This window comes from Eubalaena glacialis, chromosome 9, assembly GCF_028564815.1.
Source record: "Eubalaena glacialis isolate mEubGla1 chromosome 9, mEubGla1.1.hap2.+ XY, whole genome shotgun sequence".
NCBI lineage: Eukaryota > Metazoa > Chordata > Mammalia > Artiodactyla > Balaenidae > Eubalaena > Eubalaena glacialis.
In genome coordinates this window covers 37485805-37507676 of record NC_083724.1, presented here as the reverse complement: position 1 = coordinate 37507676, position 21872 = coordinate 37485805, and the positions used below count along the sequence as shown (strand labels likewise).

Below are 21872 nucleotides of genomic sequence, written 5' to 3'. Positions count from 1 at the left end.
CTATACAAGGAGATGTGAGTGAAACTTGGTCCCCACATGGGCTTCCGGCTGCGTGCAGTGAGTGGCTCCACTGTGCGCAGCTATCTCAGCCCATGCACCGCCTTGAAGTTTTGTTTACAATGGAAACCGCCTTCTAGAGATTCTAGAGGTGACATGGAATTCTTCCTACTGGCTTCATTTAGTCATTTCAATGGGGATCTGTTGGCAAAATGGGAGAGGAATTGAACAGAGGGATTTAGACCTCCACCTAGCACCAGAAGTCTCTTTGGATTTAGAGTGGGCAGCAACTTGGTCCCCTCTGATGCTGTTTGAAAGTATGAAACTACAGTAAATATATTTGCCTGACGTAGGGGAGGGAGTAAAGAGGGCAGTGCCCAGCCTTGCTGTTGCCCTACTGGACATCTGAAGCCCTTGGTGTTAAAAAGTCTACCCTTATAGGGACTTCCCTGGTGTTGCAGTGGTTAAGAATCCGCCTGCCAATGTAGGGGACATGGGTTCGAGCCCTGGTCTGGGAAGATCCCACATGCTGCGGAGCAACTAAGTCCGTGCACCACAACTACGGAGGCTGCACGCCACAACTACTGAAGCCTGTGTGCCTAGAGCCCGTGCTCTGCAATAAGAAGCCCGCGCACTGCAACGAAGAGTAGCCCCCCGCTCGTCACAACTAGAGAAAGACTGCGCGCAGCAACGAAGACCCAACGCAGCCCCCAAAAAAAGAAAAAAAAAAGTCTACCCTTATAATAAGCAAGTCAGTTCACTTCAGTGCCCACTTATTGAAAGGTCTTAAAATTAGCTTCCTTTAATTAGGGTTTACTGAGCCCCTTCCCCAATAGGGAGTTACTCTGGGGAATCTCACACAGGTGCCCCAGGCTATGTCTTTATTCCCCACTCTTCTCACACGGGGTGGGGCTGTGACTGAGACCAAGTCTCCCCAGTGCCAGGTGTGTACTGACCACTGCCCCAAGGCCAGAAAAGGTCAGGACCTCTGGAAGTTGAAGGGACCCATACGCCCTGAGGGAAGGGTAGTACTTGAACCGGCAGAGATGGGCCAGCAGCCCAGGCTGACGGAACAGCCTGAGGAAGGCAAGGAGGCGAGGAATGTCAGAACATGTTTGGGGAATATCAGAAAGTCTACTTTGGGGAATTCCCTGGCGGTCCAGTGGTTAGGACTCAGCGCTTTCGCTGCCAGGCCGGGTTGGATCCCTGGTCTGGGAACTAAGATCCCGCAAGCCGCTTGCCGAGCCCTCCCAACCCCGCAAAAAAGCCTAGTTTGACTTCAGGGGTGGGGGATTTGGCTTGGTGTGACAGGCAACGAGGGACAAGAGGACAGGTCAGAGCGGGGCTGCAGGAGCCTCCCTGGGACGGCCACGCAGGAGGGTTGGGGAGCGCGCATCGCCCACCTGGACTCGCACCACAGGGTGTGTGCTGGGGAGAGGACGGAGACGCCCTTCGGAGCCCGGGGTCCCTGCGGAGGGGAAGGCGGCATGCTCGCGGCCTTAGGGGTTTGTGGGGGTCAGGCCGCGGCGGGAAGAGCACCGACCCCTGGTGACGGGGGTCGGAACCGACCCTCACACCTCGACTGTGAGTCCCGCGGTCCCCGCAGCGCAACAGTTGCTGAACATCTACCAGGAACAGGGCGAGAGGCCTGGGCTTCCCTCTGCATCCCCATTCAGTGTCCCGAGAGGCACAGGTATCCAGGAGGCCCTGAGCTCCCCGTCCGCACTTGGAGAGCCCTGAGCGGTCGCTGGGGTCCCCACGCGGGGCAAGTTCTCGGGAGCAGGGCGAGAAGGCGCGCGGAGCCTCCTCCAGGAAGCCGGCGGGGTGGCCCCGGGAGCCTCCTCCTGCAGCTGCAGCTGCCGCTGCCTTATAAGGCGGGGGCCGGGCCGCGCCGGGGGAGGGGCTGCGGCCGCCCGGCCTCCTCCTCGGCTCTCGGAGCTGCGCGGGGCGGGCAGGGAGCGCAGCGCAGCGCAGCGGGAGCCGAGGAGCGCGCGGAGCCTGCCATGGGCAAATCAGGTGAGCCCGCCGGGCCAGCCGGGCCGGGGTGCGGGGATGGCTCGGAGCCCCAGGCTCCGGGGTTTCACTGTCACTCTTCCCGCGGTGGGCTGGATTCCCGGGGAGCGGGTCGACAGCCTCCGCCCGGGCGACACGGATCCGGCCGCGCTCCGGGACCACTGGGTGCGGGATGGAGGGGCTCGCGACGCGGGCAATTTCCGGGGCAGCCAGGAAGCCGGGGTGGCCGTCGGGCCCTCGGGAGAGAGGGAGGAAGGCGAGACCCAGGGAGGGTCCTCCTGTCTGCGAGCCAGAGATTGCGTCAGGGAGGGCTTCCAGGCGCTGATGGGATTAGCGCTCAGCGTCCGGCCAAGGCGTGGCTTTTGCTTTGTTTCAGGACAGAGTTAGAGTTGGAAAAAGCCACAGAACTGTGACAGCATCTCTTCCTGCAAAACAGCTTGCCCCGACCAACCCTCCGAAAGACAGCTCTGAGCATCCTTTTTTTCTGTCGTTGTCCCTTCTCCTTTAAGCGCCCCTCCACCCCTACCCCGTGCCAGACTCAGTCAGGCTACACACGGCTGCCAACAACGGCTTCCCCTTTCTCTCTGACCTGTCGCGGCCCATCCTCACCACGGTGGCTGTCCCGGTGAAGTCCCGTCATTCCCTAACACCTTCCATCCCATTGTCTGCAGGTGAAAGAGTACACATTCTTCAGCCCCACGGTGGGGTCCTCTGGGAGTTGATCATCGCCCGTTTCCTCCCCCTGCACTCAGCTATGCTCTGGGCATAGTTCTTCCCCTGGGTTCCCTTTCCCAGAGCTCACCACCACCACCAGCACTCCACCTCTCCCACTTCTGTGAAGTTGAAAATCCTCCCCATCTTTCTCGGCTCAACTCCTGTGCTGGGAGCCCACCCCGATTTCCCCACCTGGTGTCTTCTTTGTTGCAGCCCTACGAGCAGTCAGGTTGGGACACTACCCAGCCAAAGACCTGTTTCCCACAGACTCTTCACTTTGGGCAGCCAGGAACCATGTCTATCTCAGCATAGTTCCTGCCTCACAGGAGGCTTTTTAATGAACAGCTTTTGAACAGAGTTCAAAAGTCCTGCTTCATGGGAAGTTGAGATTGTCAGCCTCAGATGGGTAAGGCTGGGTCTCTTCTTGAATCTGTCCTCAAGATCTGGACTTATGAGGTACCAGTGTTGGGAGTAAGTAGCTTTCTCTGGCATTGGTCCTAACCTGCCCTTATCTGTAGTTACAGGTCTGGCTTTCAGCCCCGACTCTGCTAATCACTTGCTGTGTGATCTCGATCAAAGCCCTTTCCTTCTCTGTGCCTCAGTTTCCTCATCTATACAAGGAGGATGGCCTATATCATCCCCAGGGTCTTTTACAGTATGGAAAGGTGACATGCAGTTAAAGAAGAATGTGATAGGTGGCGGGTGTGGGGAGAGGAGGGCTGGGACATGAGCATGGCAGATGTGAGAGGGCACTTTGAGATCCCTACTTGGGAAATCAGTTCCTTTCTCTATAGGTTAGGAGAAAATCCACAAATTCTCTAAAGCTACATTTTAATCAGTTGTTTCTGGCTTCTTCCCTAAGAAACAGTTTTCCAGAACTGCTGGGTGCCTATCTTCTATTTGTTCATTCATCCCTCTCCCCCTCTCTCCCTCCCCCCATCCTTCCTTCCCTCCCTCTCATCCTTCCATTCCACCATCTATCAGCTCTGTACCAAGCTGTGGACCCAGTGCTGCGGAGGGCATGGCCCCTGCCCTCAGGAGTGTTCACGTGGATTATGAAATGCACCATAAAGCGGATTGGGGGGATAGACAGGCACCACATGGCTCCAGTAAGAGGTGGAAAGTGATCTAAGCCACAGACAGGTACAGGTGAAGAGCAGTGGGAGCTCAGGGGAGGGGAAATCTCTGCCCAAGCATCCAATGAAGGCTCCTGGAAGAGGTGGTCAGACCCCAGAGTGTCTTGGAACTTTGGACTTTTTCCGATGGGACCTGGGGGGACCATTGAAAAGCATCGATCTAAAAGCCGAAGGACTAGAGCTGTTCCAGGGTGGAGGGTGGATCAGATGGGAAGAGGGTGGAGGTGGGAGAGGCTGCTGCAGTTACTCAGGCAAGAGATGACAGAGACATCTAAGGGACTGGAGAGGAAGCAGGGATGGATTTTCAAGATGGTAGCCTCGAGCAGACTTGGTGACTAACTTGTTGTGAATAAGAAGGAAAGGTTAGCGGTATGAATCTGGGTGCAGGAAGGTGATGACGCCTTCTAGGACTGGAGTTGCCGAGTTGAGCAGGATGGTGGTGGAAGACAGGTTAGAGGTGGTTCAGGCAGTTTCCACCCCCCTTCCCATGCCCACCCTCCACATATACCCAGGGACCTTCCAGAATGCTGGCCCTTAGCCACATGTATTTTATTTGTCTCCCTGCCCCCCCCAAAGACTCTGAGCCCCCTGGATAGTATCTGGCTCCCCTAAGGGTCCCCAAGAGAAAATGACTTTTCTGGGTGACACGGGCCCAACCTTGATGTTCCAGGCCACCAGCCTGAGGCTGTCTGTGCCCAAAAGACAGGCGGCATCACAGACGTGTATCCACACAGGGGCTTTTTGTGGTTCCACAAAGACCTTCATAAGGAGCCTGCCTCTTCTGGGCCTCAGTTTCCTCATCACTGCATAGGAGCCCATCTCTTTTTAATCTTCAACCTCAGATATACCCCAGAGTTGTTGGGGTAGCGGGCATTGCTGGAAAAGTGTCACATAACCAAAACAGCTTAAATTCCAGAAGTCACTTGCCCCAGTGTTCAGAGACTTCGAGGTCCAGCCACTGGCCCTGGTCTCCCTGCTGGGCTTCAGTTTGCAGCCGAGCAGAGAAAGGCAATGGCCTGGGGCTCAGTGGAAGCCTCTAATATAGTCCCTAATAATAGCGATCACCAATTATTCCGCTCCTGCTGTGTGCCAGGCTTGGAGCTGGGTATTTCATATGTGTTACTAATTTTCGTAACAGCACTGTGAGGCAGTTGTTATCAGCTGAATAGATTTAAAGAGGTTGAGTACTTCGCCCAAGCTCACACCGTGACCAATAAGTGGACAAACTGGGATTTGTACCCAGCTCTCTGACTTCCCAGCTGGGCGCTGTCCCCTCTACCACAATGACCACTTGTCATCCTGCTTCTCAGCCTGGACTCTGGCCCTTAGGGACATCCACACACCCTCCTGACCCACATCTCCCAGCCCCAGAGGTTATCAGAGCAGAAAGACCTTCAGGGACCAACTAATCCAGGAATTTTCTACTGAGCAGGGCCCTCACACCTCTGCAGGGGGAGGCCATGTGGCCAGGTCAGTCCCAGCAGTACCGTTTTCATCTGTTGATTCCAAAGAAATGTTCAAAGAAAGGGTTTCCCTGCTTTGAAGCTATTTTGAAAACCACAGATGTCATCCTTCCTTCTCACACAGGTGGGGAAGCAGGGCCCCGGCACTGGGCAGGGACTTGCCCAGTGCTGGCGGGCAGGCCTGAGTGGCGGCAGGCAGGGCTGGAGAGGGGACCGCCTGTCTGCTGGTGGGAGCAAGCGCTCTCCCTGCCCTGGCTCCTTCAGCCCTTCAGTGACTATTGCCCATCACAAAGGGGCAGCCCATACACTGGGACATCCTTGTCATTCTTGCTTAGGGAAAGGAAGATGTATGTAAGGTGGAAAGTGTGTGAGATCCGGGGCAAGGGAGGGACATTCTTAGATCTGGCTCTAATGTGTACTCACTGTGTGACCTCGGGCAATTCACATGTCCTCCTAAAGACCAAAGTTTCCTCCTCTGTAATGAGAAGAATCCTGTCCTCAGGCTTACCCAGTGATGGTGTGAGAATCTCATTCATTTTTTCTTGTGCTCACTTAGTAAATATCTGAGCTCAGAGGTACTGAAAGAGGTCATCAAAGGCCAAGTTAAATACCAGCAGCCCTGCTCCTGTTAAAATCAGGGAAGGGATCTGATGGGGGGAGTTTCCCCCAAGGCCAGGAGGCTAAAGGCTCCTCTGCCCAACAGTAATGATAATAATTATAGCTGACATTTAGTTGAACTATAGTTGTTCACTTTGCTCCAGATCTGTTCTAAAGCATTTACGAAGATTAATTTATTTAATTCTCACAACAACCCTGTGAGGTGAATACTGTTATCCCCATTTTTTATATGGAGTCAATGAGGCACAGAGTGATTAAGCAACTTGTCCAAGGTCACACAGCTAGTAAAAGGCAGAGCTGGGATTTGCCTCTTGAATTTCCTGGAACCCAAGCTGAAAAGAGCTACTCATCTGGAACTCATTGCTTTTTTGTTTGTTTGTTTGTTTTTTGAATTTTATTTTATTTATTTTTTATACAGAGGTTCTTATTAGTTATCTATTTTATACATATTAGTGTATATATGTTTGTTTTTTTAATCAACTTTTTATTCTTTCTTCCTGATAAACTAGCAAAACCAGCTTTGCCCCAAAGGCTTTCTAGCCTCTTGCCAGGGGACCAAACAAAACCAGCTTTGCCCCAAAGGCTTTCTAGCCTCTTGCCAGGGGACCAAAGGGGCCTGTCCATAATTCCTGCCTTGGCCCCTGACGGTCCTGGGCCTCTCTGGTGGGGAGTCTGGAGAGGGCTGAGAAATGAGTCAGCTGGGCTCTGGGAGGCCTCGGAAGAGAATGGATGCTGAGGGAGGAGCCCATCCCAGCCACCAGCTGCGAGGGAGGAGGGGCACGGACCTCCTTAGAGTCTTTATTCAACAGTTAGAAGCTCTGCCCTAAAGAACCTTCAAGAGCCCCCAGTCCAGCCCCACCCAAGACGCCTGCACCCTCCACGCAGCAGAGACCGCCCTGGCCTGCCGCCTTCCCTCAGCCACAGGAGCCAGGCCCAGGCAGCCCCTTCCACCTTTCAACAGCTCTGGCCTTAAGCCCCAGGTCTGCCCCCTGGAACTTCTACTCCACAGCCCCTGATTTTCCTCTAGGGCCCCTCATGCCAGTCTGTCTATAAAGGCCTTGGCACAGAGGAGGCTCTTGAGAAATCTTAGTTCTTTTCTCCTCTTCCTTCTTCCTCTTCTTTCCCCTCAGAAATTTGAAGGCGGCTGCCAACCCCACTGGGCTGATCCTCCTCCTGGGTCTGGTGGCCCTCTCTTTCTCTTCTCAACGATTTCCTCTGTCTCGTGACCCTTGGGGTGGGGTGGGGTTAAGGGCAGGGTTTCTCTCCTCATGGGCCTACCTCTGGACCAGTTGTGGGAATGTGGACAGGTTACTTCCTTCTTGAGCCTCAGTTTCCTCATCCAAAAAATGGGTACAGTAGTGGAAGCTCCCACAATGGTGGTGAGAAGTAAATCAGATCTTGCACAGGCCTGGCACCTAGAATGGTTGGCCATCGAGCAGAAGAAAGGTCCTCCTTCTTTCCAGGCTGGTACCCTGAGGCTGTGTGACCTCTGAGCCTCAGTTTACCCTCCCACAAAATGAGGGCATAATCTCTCCCTTCCCCTCCCCCCCAACCATGGGGCGGCTCTGAGGGCTCTCCCTGCCTGATGCAGGGATTGGTGGGTTTTCTTTGACTCCTTTTTTCCTTATGTTTATCTGCTCTCAGGTTTTTCTACAAAAGTGAGGCGTGCCTCTTTCTGGGTGTGGTCATCAGTGGTATCTTGCCTCCCTGAGGCTGAGGTTCTGCTCACAGGGGCCGCCTGGACTGGGACTGGCTGCCGTGTTGGGAGGGGACCCGTGAGTCAGCCAGGGGTGTGGTCATGGGGCCCCCAGGCCTCCCAGCCAGGCGCAGGGAGAGAGGGCACCCCTCCTGACCCCTTTCTAGGAACCCTGGCCCAGGGCACTGGCTCTGCTGGGGACAATGACTGGCTTCAGCTTCTGGGCCACGAGCTTAGGTTGGGCACAGGAACTTTCACTTTTATTTCACTACTTCCCACATTCTGGGAGTGCAGTGACCTAGTTTTTAGCAGCCTTATGTCCCCTCTGCCAAGGAGACTGCAGGGCCTGAGCACTCCAGAGTCCAGTGTATCCTCACCCCAGCACTCAGAGCTGTCTTTAAACGGGCTTCACCTTAGCGACCCACCCATTCCCCTTATCTCCACCTCCTCCTCACAGCCCCGGGATACACCAGATCCCTTCCACACTGGCCCTTTCTGTGCTTTTGCCTCCTCATCACCTCCTCCAGGGAGCCTTCCCTGATACATCTGTGGTCACCATTGCTCATGCCACTCAGTCCCATGCATCTCCCGTAGTGTCCCACCGTGTCCTGCCTGGGACATAGGAGCTGGAAGGGACATTAGTATGGGCCTGGCCAGGTCTGTCACTCAGATAGAGACCTTCTGCCACTTTGTGTGTATCCACATCTGCCCTTGCATGGACACATACACTTACCTTGATCACTCCTTAGACAAGCTATGAACTCCTGGAAGTTTGGGGTCAGTCGGTCATCTTGCCTCCTCTCACCCCTACCCTGATGGGACCTTATGGGATCTCAGGGTTGAAGGGACTTAAAGGTCATCTGACTGGGTCTCCAGTGCCTGAATCCCTCTGAGAGGCATCACCTGCTTGTTTGCCCCCAGTGCTGGAGAGCTCACTACCTTGCAAGGTAGCCTTTTCAGTCTTCAGAAAGCTTTCATGGAGAGAAAGATCTTTCTTAGGCTGAGCTGAAATCTGTCATCCTGGCTTTTCCACCCACTGGCCCCAGCTCTGCCCTGTGGTGCCCCAGAATTCAGCAGGGCCCTCTACGGTGTCTTCCAAAGTCTGATCTTCTCCTGTACTTGCAACCATCCCTTATAAGACCACATATCCAGCCCCTCCTTCACCTCATCACCATCTCTGAACACACTTCAGATTCTCACTGCCTCTAATGCAAGGTGGGGGCTGGGCTGGGTGAAGCATTCCAGCTGGACACTGGCTTGTGCAACTCGTAGCCCCGGAGCCCGTGGGTTTCTGGCCGCCATGCCACCCAGCTGACTCCTTAAGTGTTGTCAGCGAGGCCTCAGTGTGGTTCCCATGAGTTGCTGTGGCTCCCGCCACTTGCACCTGAGATATTCTTTAAAAGCCTCTGTGACTCCATTATCCACAGGAACATGCTAAACCCAAAATCTTTTTTTTTAATTGTAGTAAAAAACACATGACATAGAATTTACCATCTTAACCATTTTTTAGTGTAAAGTATATTCACATTGTTGTAAAACAGATCTCCAGAACTTTTCCATCTTATAGATCTGAAACTCTATACCCATTAGACAGCACCTTCCCTTTTCCCCCCTCCCTCCAATAAACCCGAAATCCTTGTCTTTTGTACCAACAAGGGCTTGGTCGGCCTCTTGGCCACAGAGGCCTGAGACTTCAGGTGGTAGCTCCACCCTCTGCCTTGTGCCCAGTTACCATCACCAGGGTTTTCACCCACATGCCTTTGTCACAGCATCTCCCCATCTCTGCCTGTCAACCCAGATCTCCCAGATCCTGGCATTCAGCACCCCTCTCCCACCCCTGTCCCTGTCCCACTCCACATTACTGTGACTGGACCCCACTGGACTGCCCTGCCGGGCCCTGGAATGTTTGAGGTCAGGACCACTCGCTGTCCAATATCTCGGAAACCCCTTGGAAAGGTCAACCACCACTGGCATAGCCTGCAGTTTCCTTCCCTCTCCTGGGTCGGCGTCTAGCCCAAAGCTCCGGAGGGCAAGCCCTCGGTCTTCTTCCCTCACATCCCCTCAGAGGCCCAGTGGGATTCTATCTGAAGGCCCAGGAGACCTGGGGGATCTGGCTGAGGGAGGGGAAGAGGACCCCTGCTGGTTCATCTTCACGGCCTCTGGGGGAAAAGACAGCAGAGGAGGAGAAAGGTGGCTGGTGAAGGTGACCTGGGCCAGTGGACGGAGGGGTGCTTCTTTCATCCTCCGGTTTACACCCTCCCTGCCCATGGCCAGGCCTCAGGGGCAGGCTTCCGCCAGAGGGGACTAGCTCAGTGTTATGGACCCTCTGTGGCCATTGCTCATAACTCACCCAGCTCACCCCCCGTTTCCATGGTGGGGGAGTGGGGGGAGCGGGAGGGGGGACTCCCAGATTCCTAAGGCTGCGCTCTGCGCCTTCACAATCTTAGCCTGGCCAGCTCCTGTCCAGACATCTGTGGGTCCTCAAATCAGGGTTCACCTTCCTGATCCCCCAGACCACGTTAGGCTGCTTTTCTCTGAGTTCCTCTTGACCTGTGCTCACCTGCACCTTGGCCCTACCACACTGTTGGCTAGTGTCTGTTTACAAGGCTGTCTCCCTTCGGTGTGTGAGCCCTTTGAGGGCAGGACATGGCTGATTTGTCTCTGGACCCCCAGCATACAATATGGGACCTCACACAGAGGAGGCACTCAGAGAGCAGATGAACAGAGGGATGGGTTGGGATTGGATGGATGATGGATGGGTGGTTGGACGCTGATGCTTAGATCATGAATCAATAGGTGGATGGATGAGTGGTGGAGAGATGGATGGAGGATGTGGGATGGATGGGGTTCCATTTCAGATCCGAATTGAAGTGACCTCTGTCCACTACTGACCTGGCCTACCCTTGGCTTCACCACTTCTTGGCCTTGCTCTTTCTGAGGTTGTGACCCAGTTGGACACAGGCTCCACCTCTTCCCTCACCTGCAAGCCTGAGCCCAGCTGATCCCACCCCACCACCGCGTTCTTTCCCACACTCTCCCCTCTCTCCGCTTCCCAGTGCTGTCCTACCCTGGTTGGTCCTCTTCTCTTCATCTGTCCCTCTCTCTCGGGACAGTGCAGGCACCCCTCCACCCCAGCCAGGCCTGTTCTCTCTGGGATCCCACCTCCAGCCCTTCCCAGTCCCCCCCACGATGCACTGTAGGTCTGCTCTGAGATACCGTCTCTTTCAAACATTTTCTTGCAGAAGTCCTGCTGCTTCCTTTCCAGCCTCCCACCATCTGCTCTGCACCTCCAGCCCATCCCCCACTCAGCAGCCAGCAGGGTCTTCCAGAAACACAGCTCTCCTCAGCTCACTCCCCCGCCCCCATTCAGTCGCTTCCCATTGCCTTGGATAAAGATCCAAACGCCTAACATGCCCCATGGGGCCCTGCGTAGTCCAGGGGGCATCAATGTGCAGAGACTGGGGCGGCAGCCTGGGCACGTGGCCTGAGGTTTGAGCTGGGCTTCGCTCTGAAGCCCGCTGGCGTACTTTCCGTGGCTCTTTTCTCCACGCTGACACAGTCTCCATCTTGAAATCATTGCAGCTTCCAAGCAGTTTAATGACGAGGTCCTGAAGGCCCACAATGAGTACCGGAAGCAGCATGGCGTCGCCCCGCTGAAGCTCTGCAAGAAGCTCAACCGGGAGGCTCAGCAGTGAGTCCCCCCAGGGCCCCGGGCAACTCGGGCCCTTCCCGGTGCTGCCACTGCTGCAGTCCCAGATGGGCTCTGGAAGGCAGGAGGGACGTGGGTTGGGGGGCAAATACAGCTAGACTTGAATAACCACTCTGCCACTTACCCAGGCAGGTCCCCTTTTTCCTCTGAGCCTCGGTTTGCTGCTCTGTAAAATGGGACTGGAGTGGGGGCTTAGACAAGATGCAGGTGTGATGCTCCTGATTGCCTCGGTGAGCCCAGGGCAGGGAAGGAAGCTCAGCCACACCAGGTTAGGGCTCCTACTCTGGGGGCTTCCCTAGGCTGTATCGCTCTAAGGAAGCACCGTGGACTCTGGCAGGTATTCAGAGGCCCTGGCCAGCACGAGGATCCTCAAGCACAGCCCGGAGTCCAGTCGTGGCCAGTGCGGGGAGAACCTGGCGTGGGCATCCTATGATCAGACAGGTGAGTCGTTTCTCGGCTCCCCTCCTCCTGCCTGAGCCGGGCCTAGGACATCCAGCGTGCAGGCCCCTTCTGGCCCCAGCGCCCTCCGTGGTGTCATCGCCGGGATGCAGCCACAGGCCCAGAAAGGGAAGAGAACCCCAGAGCTGTCTGTCTGCTCCCAGGAGCTGACTGCAGCTCACCACAAGGTCTCCGATGGCCAGCTCAGGGCCAGGCCTGCGCTGGCTGCCAGGGACACAGAGATGACTCAGACTGCCCGGCCCCACCCCCTTTCCAGAAGAGCTCCCAGCAGAGGAGTGAGGGCGGGGAGACAGACCGTTTCTGTGCTGAGTCTCAGCCTGACCCTGAGGGCCCTGAAGCATCCCCAGCCTCAGAAAGATTTTACGTTCCTCACGTTCTTCTGAAAATATTTACAGTGCTTGTGTATTAACTTTCTTCACGAGAAAAATGCAATAGAGCTTTTTTCCCTGCTGGAAAAAGTAATCATAATGGGAAAGACAATTCCTCATCCAAGGTCACAGCCTGGAATGGTGATCCCACCGCACTGACCAAACATTCTTGAGCTTCCTGGCTCTGACAAGGCTGTCCTGGCTTTTTAGGAAAAATGCTGGAGAGAGCTACCTCGTGCTCTGAAGCTTTCTCCAAACTCCCGCGGGAGAATGACTGCTCCTTCCCCGGCCTCACATTCCTGGGAGTTCCCTGGGGAGGCCCTGGGAGTCCTCTTGGTTTCCCTGGGGCAGAGTCCCTCCAGGAGAAGTGTGCGCTTGCTGCCCGGGAAAGCAGGAGCCTGAGGCCTGCCGCCCCTCCCCAGGCTCAGGCTGTGGGCCTTGGCGGGGAGAAGGGAGAGGGGTGGGAAAGAGCCGGCAGGAGACATGGCTCCTCCTCGCGCTGGCTCCCTGTGGAGCTTTGAGCAAATCTGCTACCTTCCCTGGCCCCAGTTTCCCCATCTCTACAGAGAGGGGTTGGGTAGGACATCTCTAGGGCAGGGGTTCCCCACCCTGGCTACACACTGGGATCTTTTGTGGAGCTTTCAAAAAATACTAGTGCCTGGATCTCTCGTCCCGAGACACTGATACAGTCAGTCTGTGGCAGGCCCCAGGCATCAGTAATTTTGAATAGTTCCCCAGCTGCGGCCACTATGCAGCCACTGTTCTCGAAGGACTTGCTCCTCAAAGTGTGGCCCACGGAGGAGCAGTAGCACCTGGGAACTTGTTAGCAATGCGGACTCAAGGCTCCGCCCTAGATCTTCCAGAGTCAGAATCTGCATTTTAACAAGAGCCCCAGGTGATTCGTGCACTCATTCAAGTTCAAGACTTACTGCTCTGAGGTCCAAGGCTCCCAGCTCTCTGGCCCTGAGATCAGCCGCTCCCAGGGAGATGCTGTGGCCAGTGGATGCTCCAGGGGAGTACCCTTCTGCCTGCAGTGGAGACCTTGGCCCACCGGCCCAATTACATTTCCTCCTGTGGGTGTTTCAGGAGCCAGACTTGGGGTGGGATGAGGGTGTGGTCTCCTGGAAACTCGGAGGATCATTAGAAGCCCTTGGAGTACGTTGCATTCAACCCGATTGTACAGAACGGGGCAGGCCTTGCCCAGGATTACACAGTGAATTAGTGTCAGGGCAGGGACACAGATGCTGGTCCCCTGACCTCAGGCCAGGGCTCTTCCCAACCCCTAACAAGGCCCTCCCTTCAGCCTGGATGTGCTCATGGGCAGGAGTCCCCATGTCAGCTCGTTGGTGCTTTACGAGACGTCTAACTGTGGGATGGGTGCTTTGGGGTTAATGGGAGAAGATGGAAGGAATAGGGAGTCGGTTGATTTTGCTGCTGAGTTTTAAACTGTCTTTTCCATACAGGAAAGGAGGTGGCTGATAGATGGTACAGTGAAATCAAGAACTACAACTTTCAGCAGCCTGGCTTCACCTCCGGGACAGGTGAGTGACATGGTCACACCAGTGACCTGGCCCTGGGCTGGGTTGCAGTTTGGGTCTGACTTCAGAGAGGAACTAACCCTCTGAAAATCAATCATTTCTCTCCTGTTTCACCTCTTCCATATTTCTCTGGTTGGACTTTGCCCAGAGGGCAAAACCCTCTTTCCCCAACACCTCTCCCAACACACACACACACACACACACACAGAGACACACACACACACACACACACACACATCCCTCCAAGAGCACCCAAGCTACCGATTCCTGCCCCACCAGCTCAAAGCTCTTCACCTGACTGGAGTGTGATATAAGGAGGCTGTGGATGTCAAAGGCCGTTGAGTGTTTCTTTCCAGGAGTGACGCCTCAGCGCTTTGAACCCGTCACCCCACTTCTGCTCCTGTTCCCCTCCAATCCAGCCTGCTCCCCAGCAGCCAGAATGTTCTAAGACCCTTTCTGCCCACGCTGCTCTCCTGATTAAACTGCCAGGGGCTTCCTGGGGCCATCAAGAAGAGGGCCAAGCTGCTGGCTCTCCTCCTGGTCTTAACTCCCCCCTCCCCCCACATCCTTCCTCTCTGCCCCTCACTCCGCACAACCTCCCAGGCATTCTCCCTTCACCTTTATACTCGAGTTTGTCGTTCAGGCGAGCTTGGAATGCAGAAAGCTTGAATCTAGTCTCAGCTCTGACACTATTAGTTGTGTGAACTTGGGTCGACTCCCTGTTCTTCCCTGTCCCCAAGGGAGAGGGACAAGGTAGAGGCCTCTATGGGACGTTCTGAGAGCCGGTATTTAGATGCAGGGAACCGGCCACGGCACCATCAGCCTTTGCCATAGGCCTCCCCGGTGAGCAGTAAATGGTTAGCTTACTAAAGCCCCGGGCAGCCGCTCCAAGCTCTGGGCTCCCCCCTGCCCCTCAGCAGGAATCACCAGGCTCCTGTCCTTCCTCAGAGCCAACTCGCATCCACCCAGGGCCCAGGATGGGTTGGAAGGGGCTGTGGATTTCTCTGACCAGAAGGCACCAGGGAAACTGAAAAGGGGGTTCTCTGTCCACCCCCCATTCCTCTACCCCACCCCATCCCACCCATGGGTGGAGCCACTTATGGCTTCTTACCCTCTGGAGGATTCTTCAGAAGCAGGAAGTGACATGTTCTCAGAGCCAGTCACCGTTTCCTGTGGTCTGTGCTCACCCCTTTGGGCAGGGGTTCTTGCAGCCGTGTGGGGAGAGGTAGAAGCGTCTGCCCTGCGGGGCAGGACAAGGAGGCCACTGTCAGGCCCTGAGTGAGAACTGCTGGTTCTGTGGCAATTAGATTTGAGAGGTGAGGGAGGGAACGGTGACAACCTGCCACCAGTGATTAAGGACGTGTAGGCAGAACCTGGTCTTCTTTTCATAAAGATCAGTGTCCAGAAGACGTTTTATTTCACAGCGTCTGGATCTCCTTTTCCGTTGAGCAAGGTTCTTGAGCAATCAGACATGTGTCAGAGCAAGTGATTGGCGTTGCTCGCGTGTGCACGCCACTTGACAGTAAAAAGCACCTCCGCCTCCATGGCCACGTAACCCTGCTACACCGTTTGAAGGTGGGGCTTTATTCCACCCATTTGCAGAAGAGAAACTGAGGCCCAGAAAGGGGAAGAGCCTTCTGTTTACCTTCTATCCTCAATCTGATGCTTTTTCCATGGCCCCTGCTCCAAGGTGGGAATCTCTCAAGTGTCAGAGCTGGAGATGGGACTCAACTTTCCGTGATCACTGACCCCCTGTGATCCTGTCTGTTGCCCCACATCTCCCAGCCCTAAAGAGGAAAACCCCAGAGCCTCCAGACCCTATGCCATCCCAGGTGCCAGTGGACAATGCCTGGGGTCACACACAGCCTGATCCTCAGACGGGAGCACAGCTTTGGGTGGTGATATAAGTGGGGCTTGCAAGACCCTTAAAGATGCTCAGGCCCATCCCCCATGAGTCAGCCTCCCCCAGAGCTGCTTCTCGCTGCACCATGGTTCAGGGGTTCCCTGACCTGAGTCCCACCCCACCTGGGTCAAAGTCTCGTGATGAAGGACACTGTTCTGTGCTTTGTGCTGAGCGGAGAAAAATAGCTTCTTGCAGTCCCTTTATGTTTTCTTCTAATGAGTAGGCTTTGTTTATTCTGAATAAATAATACTTTTATATGACATGAAATTTGCAAGCTGTATAAGGTGGAAAGTCTTCCTTCTGTCCCTGGCCTCCAGCGCTTTCCCTCCCAACCAGTAATACCAGTTTCTTGTGTATCATTCTAGAGATGTTGTGAACCAGCAGTTGTATAAATGCTCTCTTTTCCCTTTTTTATACCCTGGTGTCAGATAGATGATCTGTTTTGCACTTGCTTTGTTCACACAGCAGGTTGGCAGAGATTGTTCCATATCAATACAGAAAGAGATTTCTCTTTCTTATGCATTATTCTCTTGCAAGGAGGTACTGTAACTTATTCAACTTGTTTTTCAAATGCATATTCTAGCAAGTTTGGGTCCATGGCAGGAAAGAGGATGTGATCCCTTTAGGAAAAAAAAAGAAAAAGGAAGCTGTTAGTAGTTTAGGGTTAGAAACCAGTGTGTATCTGATGGTTGCTAAGGAAGTTGTGTCCTTTAATTCATCTCTAAATACCCAGGCTTAATTATCTCTGTGCAGACAGAAACCTCTCCAGTCAGAAGAAAGATTACTTAGTCTCATCTGTTTGGAATAGGCTTCCATGGGCATTCACACTGCTGGTGCGCATGTGGTGTCTGTAATTATTTTCTTGGCAACCAGTGGATAAATGGCAGCTCTTCCTTGTCTGGGTGACAGAGAGAGTGGGTGGGTCAGTGGCCAAAGCATGTGGTCTCTTGGAGAAAGGGCTTGTATGAAAAAGGGCATGAGCCTTAATGAAAAGACAGTCTAAGGGACTTCTCTGGCAGTCCAGTGGTTAAGACTCCATGCTTCCAATGCAGGGGGCTTGGGTTCAGTCCCTGGTTGGGGAAGTAAGATCCCACGTGTCTCATGGTGTGGCCAAATTAAAAAAAAAAGAAAAGAAGAAGAAGAAAAGACAAGACAGTCTATAGAAGCAGTGACACCTGGCAAAGCTGCTGACAGCGTGGAGATGGGAAAGAGATGTGACTCAAAAGTGTAAGGACCAAGGGTGAATTGGAAAGTAGTGTTTCTTCTTTTCTGAGGTGAGAATCAAAGTGTATTGAGCAGCAGTTAACATGAGCTTAAGGGTAAGTGGTCAGGATGCATACTTGTACTTAGTGTTTGTTTTCTTTTAATTCTTGCTTTGATTGTATCACATCAACCCTACTGATTAGTGTTTATGTTTGCTTATTTTCATAAAGAATTTAGTAACCTCAAATCTTTTAGGGATGTAGACAAAGAAATAAACTATACCTAAATTTCAAAATTATAAAAATGGAGTTCATTTATAGGGGGAAAAAACCACAATTTAATTAATGAAAGTTTATTTAGTCCTTACCAAATACAAGACACAATGGGAAATATCAACTCTGTCTCTTCCCTGAATGGAAGAGTGTGGGTACCAGCCTGTCTCTTTCCTTCCTTCCTTTCTTCCTTTCTTTCTCTTTCTTTCCCTTTCTCTTTCTTTCTTTCTTTCTTTATTTTGTGGTGAAATACACTTAACATAAATTTACCATTTTAACCATTTTTAAGCATACAGTTCAGTGGGATTAAGTACATTCATGTCGTTGTGCACTCATCACCACCATCCATCTGCTGAACTTTTTCATCATCCCAAATTGAAACTCTAAACCCATTAAACAATAACTCTTATCCTTTCCTACCACCCCCAGCCCAAGCCTTGGTAACTACTATTCTACTTTCTGTCTCCATGAATTTGACTATTCTACCTATATAGGTAAGAATCCTACAATATTTATCCGTTTGTGTCTGGCTTATTTCACTTAGCATAATACCCTCAAGGTTCATACATGTTGTAGCATATGTCAGAATTTTATTTCTTTTTTAAAGCTGAATAATATTCCATTGTGTATACATACAACATTTTGTTTATCCATTCATCGATCGACAGGCAGTTGTTTTCTTTCCCCCTTTTGGCTGTTGTGAATAATATTGCCATGAACACTGGTGTACAAATATTTGAGTTCTGCTTTCAGTTCTTTTGGGTGTATGCCTAGAAGTGGAATTACCGGATTATACGGTAATTCTGTATTTAATTATTTTAGGAACTGCCATACTGTCTCCCACAGTGGCTGCGCCATCTTACATTCCCATCAGCAAAGCAAAAGGGTTCCAATTTCTCCCCATCCTCACCAACATTTGTTATTTGGTTTTGTTTTTTAAATAATTTCCATCTTAATAGGTGTAAAGCGGTTGCCCTCTTTCTTTCCTAACCAGCCACTGGAAGCTTAGCTACTCTGATCACAATTTTCCTCCTTCCCTCTGTCTCTTCCTTTCTTCATCAGATATTAATTGGGCATCTACTATGTGCCAAGCCCAGTGGTCAATAAGACAGACATGGTGCCTGCCCTCAAAGAGGAAACAATCTCTTCGGGGTTGTTTTCGAAAATGAATGCCATTCTGTGACATGGCAGTAAATATCCCATTGACCTGTCAAAGGATCTCTATGAGAAAGGTGCGAAGGATGAACTCCCAATCTCTACTCCCAGGAGACGAGAATTTATGGTCATTGAGCAAAGAGTATGTTACAGCATCAGCTCTTTGACCCCAAAGCAGGAGGGGAGTTAGAAGCTAAGCTATGTTAGCAGTTTGAAAATACCAGTGAGTGAGGGGCAGGCAGCCTGAACAGTGGGAGAATGATGCTGGGAAGCCTTGGCAAGCCACAGAAGCACCTGGAGGGGCAGGCAGTAGCTTGAGAAGGAACTGGGCTATTTGGCTCAGAGCAGAGGGAACTGAAGGAGGCTCTAACTTGTCAAGGTCTCAAAGAGCTCTCAAAACGTAGAAAGCCTGCACTTCCAGTGGTGGCAGAACTCAGTCCAAGATGGTTCTTCCATATGCCTTTCATTCATTCACTCATTCATTCCATTCATTCATTCAACCAAGGTTTATTTTACATTTTCCATGTGTCAGGCTGTGCCAGGGCACTGCGTGTACTTTGATGAATAAACCAATTTGGTTCCTGCCCATGTGGGGCTCATGGCCTAGTGAAGGGGCCAAACAATTAGCAAAATATCAAATATATCATTGCAAATGGTAAGAATGCTACGAGGGGGAAAATGGTGCAATAAGACTCTCTGGGGAGGGAGGTATTCAGGAAATAAGAGTGATTGTGAAAGGCCTCTCTGAAAAAGTGACATTTGGGCTGAGACCTAAGGGACAAGAAAATGCTGGTCATCAGAAGAGCGTTGCATACAGTGGCCAGTGTGTGCAAGGGCTTTATAGTCGGAAATAACCGGATGTGTTCAGGGAATGGAAAGGAGGCCACTGGGGCCAAGCATTCACTCTCGTTTTAGGTACGACTAGAAACAATGGAAGGATTTTTAAGCAGAGAAGTAAACAGATATGACTTATGTCTCAAAATGATCACTCTGGCTATGTCAGTGGAAAGTGAATTGCGGAGGCAAGGGTGGATGCTGGAGAGCCGGACGAAGGCTGTTGCAGTGGTCCCAGTGAGAAAAGTTTGCGCTTGAGACCACAGCTTGGGGAGTGGACGGACTAGAGATGTATTTTGGAGTTAGATTCTTCAGGATTGAATGGTGGGTTGTTGTGGGGAAATGAGCGGGAGGGAGGAATACAGAGCCACCCTGAGGATTTTGTGCACAGAGGTACCAGTCATGGAAATGGGAGGGACCAAAATCAAGAGTGAGGTTTGGGCAGGTTAAATTTGAGATGCCTGTGAGTCATCCCAGTGGAAATGTCAAGTAAGTAGTTGTGTTTGGAACACAGAGGAGAGATTTGGGCTGGAGAAAGAAATTTGGGAGCCAAGGAAAGATGAAATTGCCTGAAGAGTGCAAAAAGAAAAGATAAGAGAGCCCAGGATTGAGCCTTGGGAAATGCGGGTCCTCCAATATTCACAAGTGAGATGGAAGAGGAGGAGGAAGAGGCAGTGACATGGGAGGAATGCCAAGAGAGGAAACCAAAAGAGGAGAGTCCTTTGAAAAGCGGAAGAGTCGACTCCATTAATGTTCCTGAGATATCAAGTAAGATGAAGACAAAAGGTGACCATTGGGAAGGAACATGGAGATCATTGGTGACCTTGAAGAGTACAGTTTGGGGGGAGGGGTGAAAGCAGGTGCCAGGTAGGGTGGCATCCTAATTGTTGGGGTCTCTGGGCTTTGCCATGATCTCTGGGAGGCCATGAAACCTTTGGGCATCAGAGAGTGAGATGAGTAGGGTCTTTGTGGCTGACTGAGAGGACCTGATGCATTAGAAAATCGGTCAGTGTTTTGTGTCTCCTTCCTCTGATTGGTGGCTGAAGATCAAGCCTCTAACAGCATGGCAAGATGGCACAGGGGTTCAAGAGTCCCTTGAAACATCATTCTCCAGGCTTTGCTAACTAATCTGTTTCCCTGTCCCCATGACTGTTCCCCTACAGGACATTTCACTGCCATGGTATGGAAGAATACAAAGAAGATGGGAGTGGGGAAGGCATCTGCAAGTGATGGGTCCTCCTTCGTGGTGGCTAGATACTTCCCAGCAGGGAATGTCGTCAACCAGGGCTTCTTTGAAGAAAATGTCCTGCCTCCAAAGAAGTAATTTGTCCAATGTAACGGGAAGGTGGCAGACTTAAGAACTTGGATTTGAAGTGCCTAGAACAACAAAAACTCAGCTGTGTGTCTGTCCCTGTGGGTGTATGTGCTTGCTTGTGTGATGCTATGAGTCCCTTGAGCACACACTCGGTTTTACAGTTCTGCATGAATTCATTCTTACCAAAGAAATGAGCATATGAAGCCTTTACCTTGATGGTTCCCTAGACTGCAATTATTTGGACTTGGGCGGGGGGGGAAAATCAATTTTTAAACTTTAAAAAAATTTTTTAAGCAAACTCCTTTTGTACCTTTCTTACTTATAATATCCATCCCTGGACTTTCTGTATTCCAAATGTTTGTGATGCTGAGAAAATGAAGTTCATTTTATGTGACCTTCATGCATTGTAATCTACTTTTGGTAGATATTTAAGAATATTAAACCCTCATTAAATGTGACACAAGATACAGCTTTAAACACATAAATATAAAGCAGCTTCCATCGGAAACACGGGGTAGGCAGGGGCTCCATTTCACAGAATTACTGAGCTTTCTCAGTTGTAAGCCATGATGTCATCTGCACGCCTCCTGGAATTCTCTAGTGGGATTGCCAAAGAACAAATGGAGAAAAAAGCTTTACTTCCTTGCATTTTTCTACCTTCCACTGCCCCTTGCCCACCCACCACCCTCCCTTTTTTCTTAAAATCCTCTGGCATTTCAGAGTTCAATATGCCCCCCAGCACCACCTTGGTTTCTAGGGAGCTGGGCTAGGCCTGCGACTCACCCATCCCCCACTCGGCCTGGTGGCCCAGGGCCTGTTCTGGGAGAAAGCCCCTCACACCGCCTGGGCTCTTGGCCAAGCAGCTTTGGAGGATGAAGTCAGTGAGCGTGGGGGTGAGGGTGAGCTCACTCAGGGCCCCCAGAGGAAGCCCTCCAGGCTCTGCCCTCCCCCCAACACACAGGGTGGGAGCCCGGGGCGTGTTCCTGGCAGCTGTGCCTGCAGCTGTGCTGCTACTCCCTCCAGGAATGTGTGACAGGCCCAAGTGTTCCAGGGAGATATCTCCCATGCGGGGGCTTAGAGTCGCTAATTTAGTTCCTTTAGTTCCGTGTTTTGCCTCAAACTACACAAAGTCCTCTTGAATAACGACTTCACATGGTCCACGTGGGAGGGACCAACCCAGGCGCCAAGCTGTGTGTCCCTGAAACCGTGGCATCTCCAGGTGATGAGATAGGCAGGGCTGGGGGTCTGTGCAGGCCAGTCTTTGAAGGTCTCTGTTGCACTGTGAACACAGGCTCATGCTGTGCCCTTCATTTCACCCAGGGATATTGACTAAGACAACAATAAAATCTTTTTTGTTTGTGTAATATCTTACTCCCATGTGATTCATGCCCGATTCTTTATCAGTGACTAAGGTAATCCATAACTCTGAGCTCCCATCTTAGGTAACTCAAGATTCTGAATACCTCCAACCTCTCCCCT

At 52.1% G+C, this 21872-nt stretch overlaps 1 protein-coding gene across 2 annotated transcripts; it reads left to right on the top strand.

The window, feature by feature from the left end:
- The first annotated feature begins 1918 nt into the window (after window positions 1-1918).
- Window positions 1919-21750, top strand: GLIPR2 (GLI pathogenesis related 2). 2 transcript variants are annotated; one of them, XM_061201140.1, is made up of 5 exons: window positions 1919-2013; window positions 11220-11328; window positions 11684-11787; window positions 13637-13714; window positions 20242-21750. In XM_061201140.1, the coding sequence occupies exons 1-5, from the start codon at window positions 2001-2003 to the stop codon at window positions 20400-20402; spliced, it is 465 nt and encodes a 154-aa protein (XP_061057123.1). In that variant the 5' UTR covers window positions 1919-2000; the 3' UTR covers window positions 20403-21750. The 2 variants fall into 2 exon arrangements, with proteins under 2 accessions (XP_061057123.1, XP_061057124.1); XM_061201141.1 differs by lacking the exons at window positions 11684-11787; window positions 13637-13714 and having other exon boundaries at window positions 20242-20308.
- The last annotated feature ends 122 nt before the right edge of the window (window positions 21751-21872 follow it).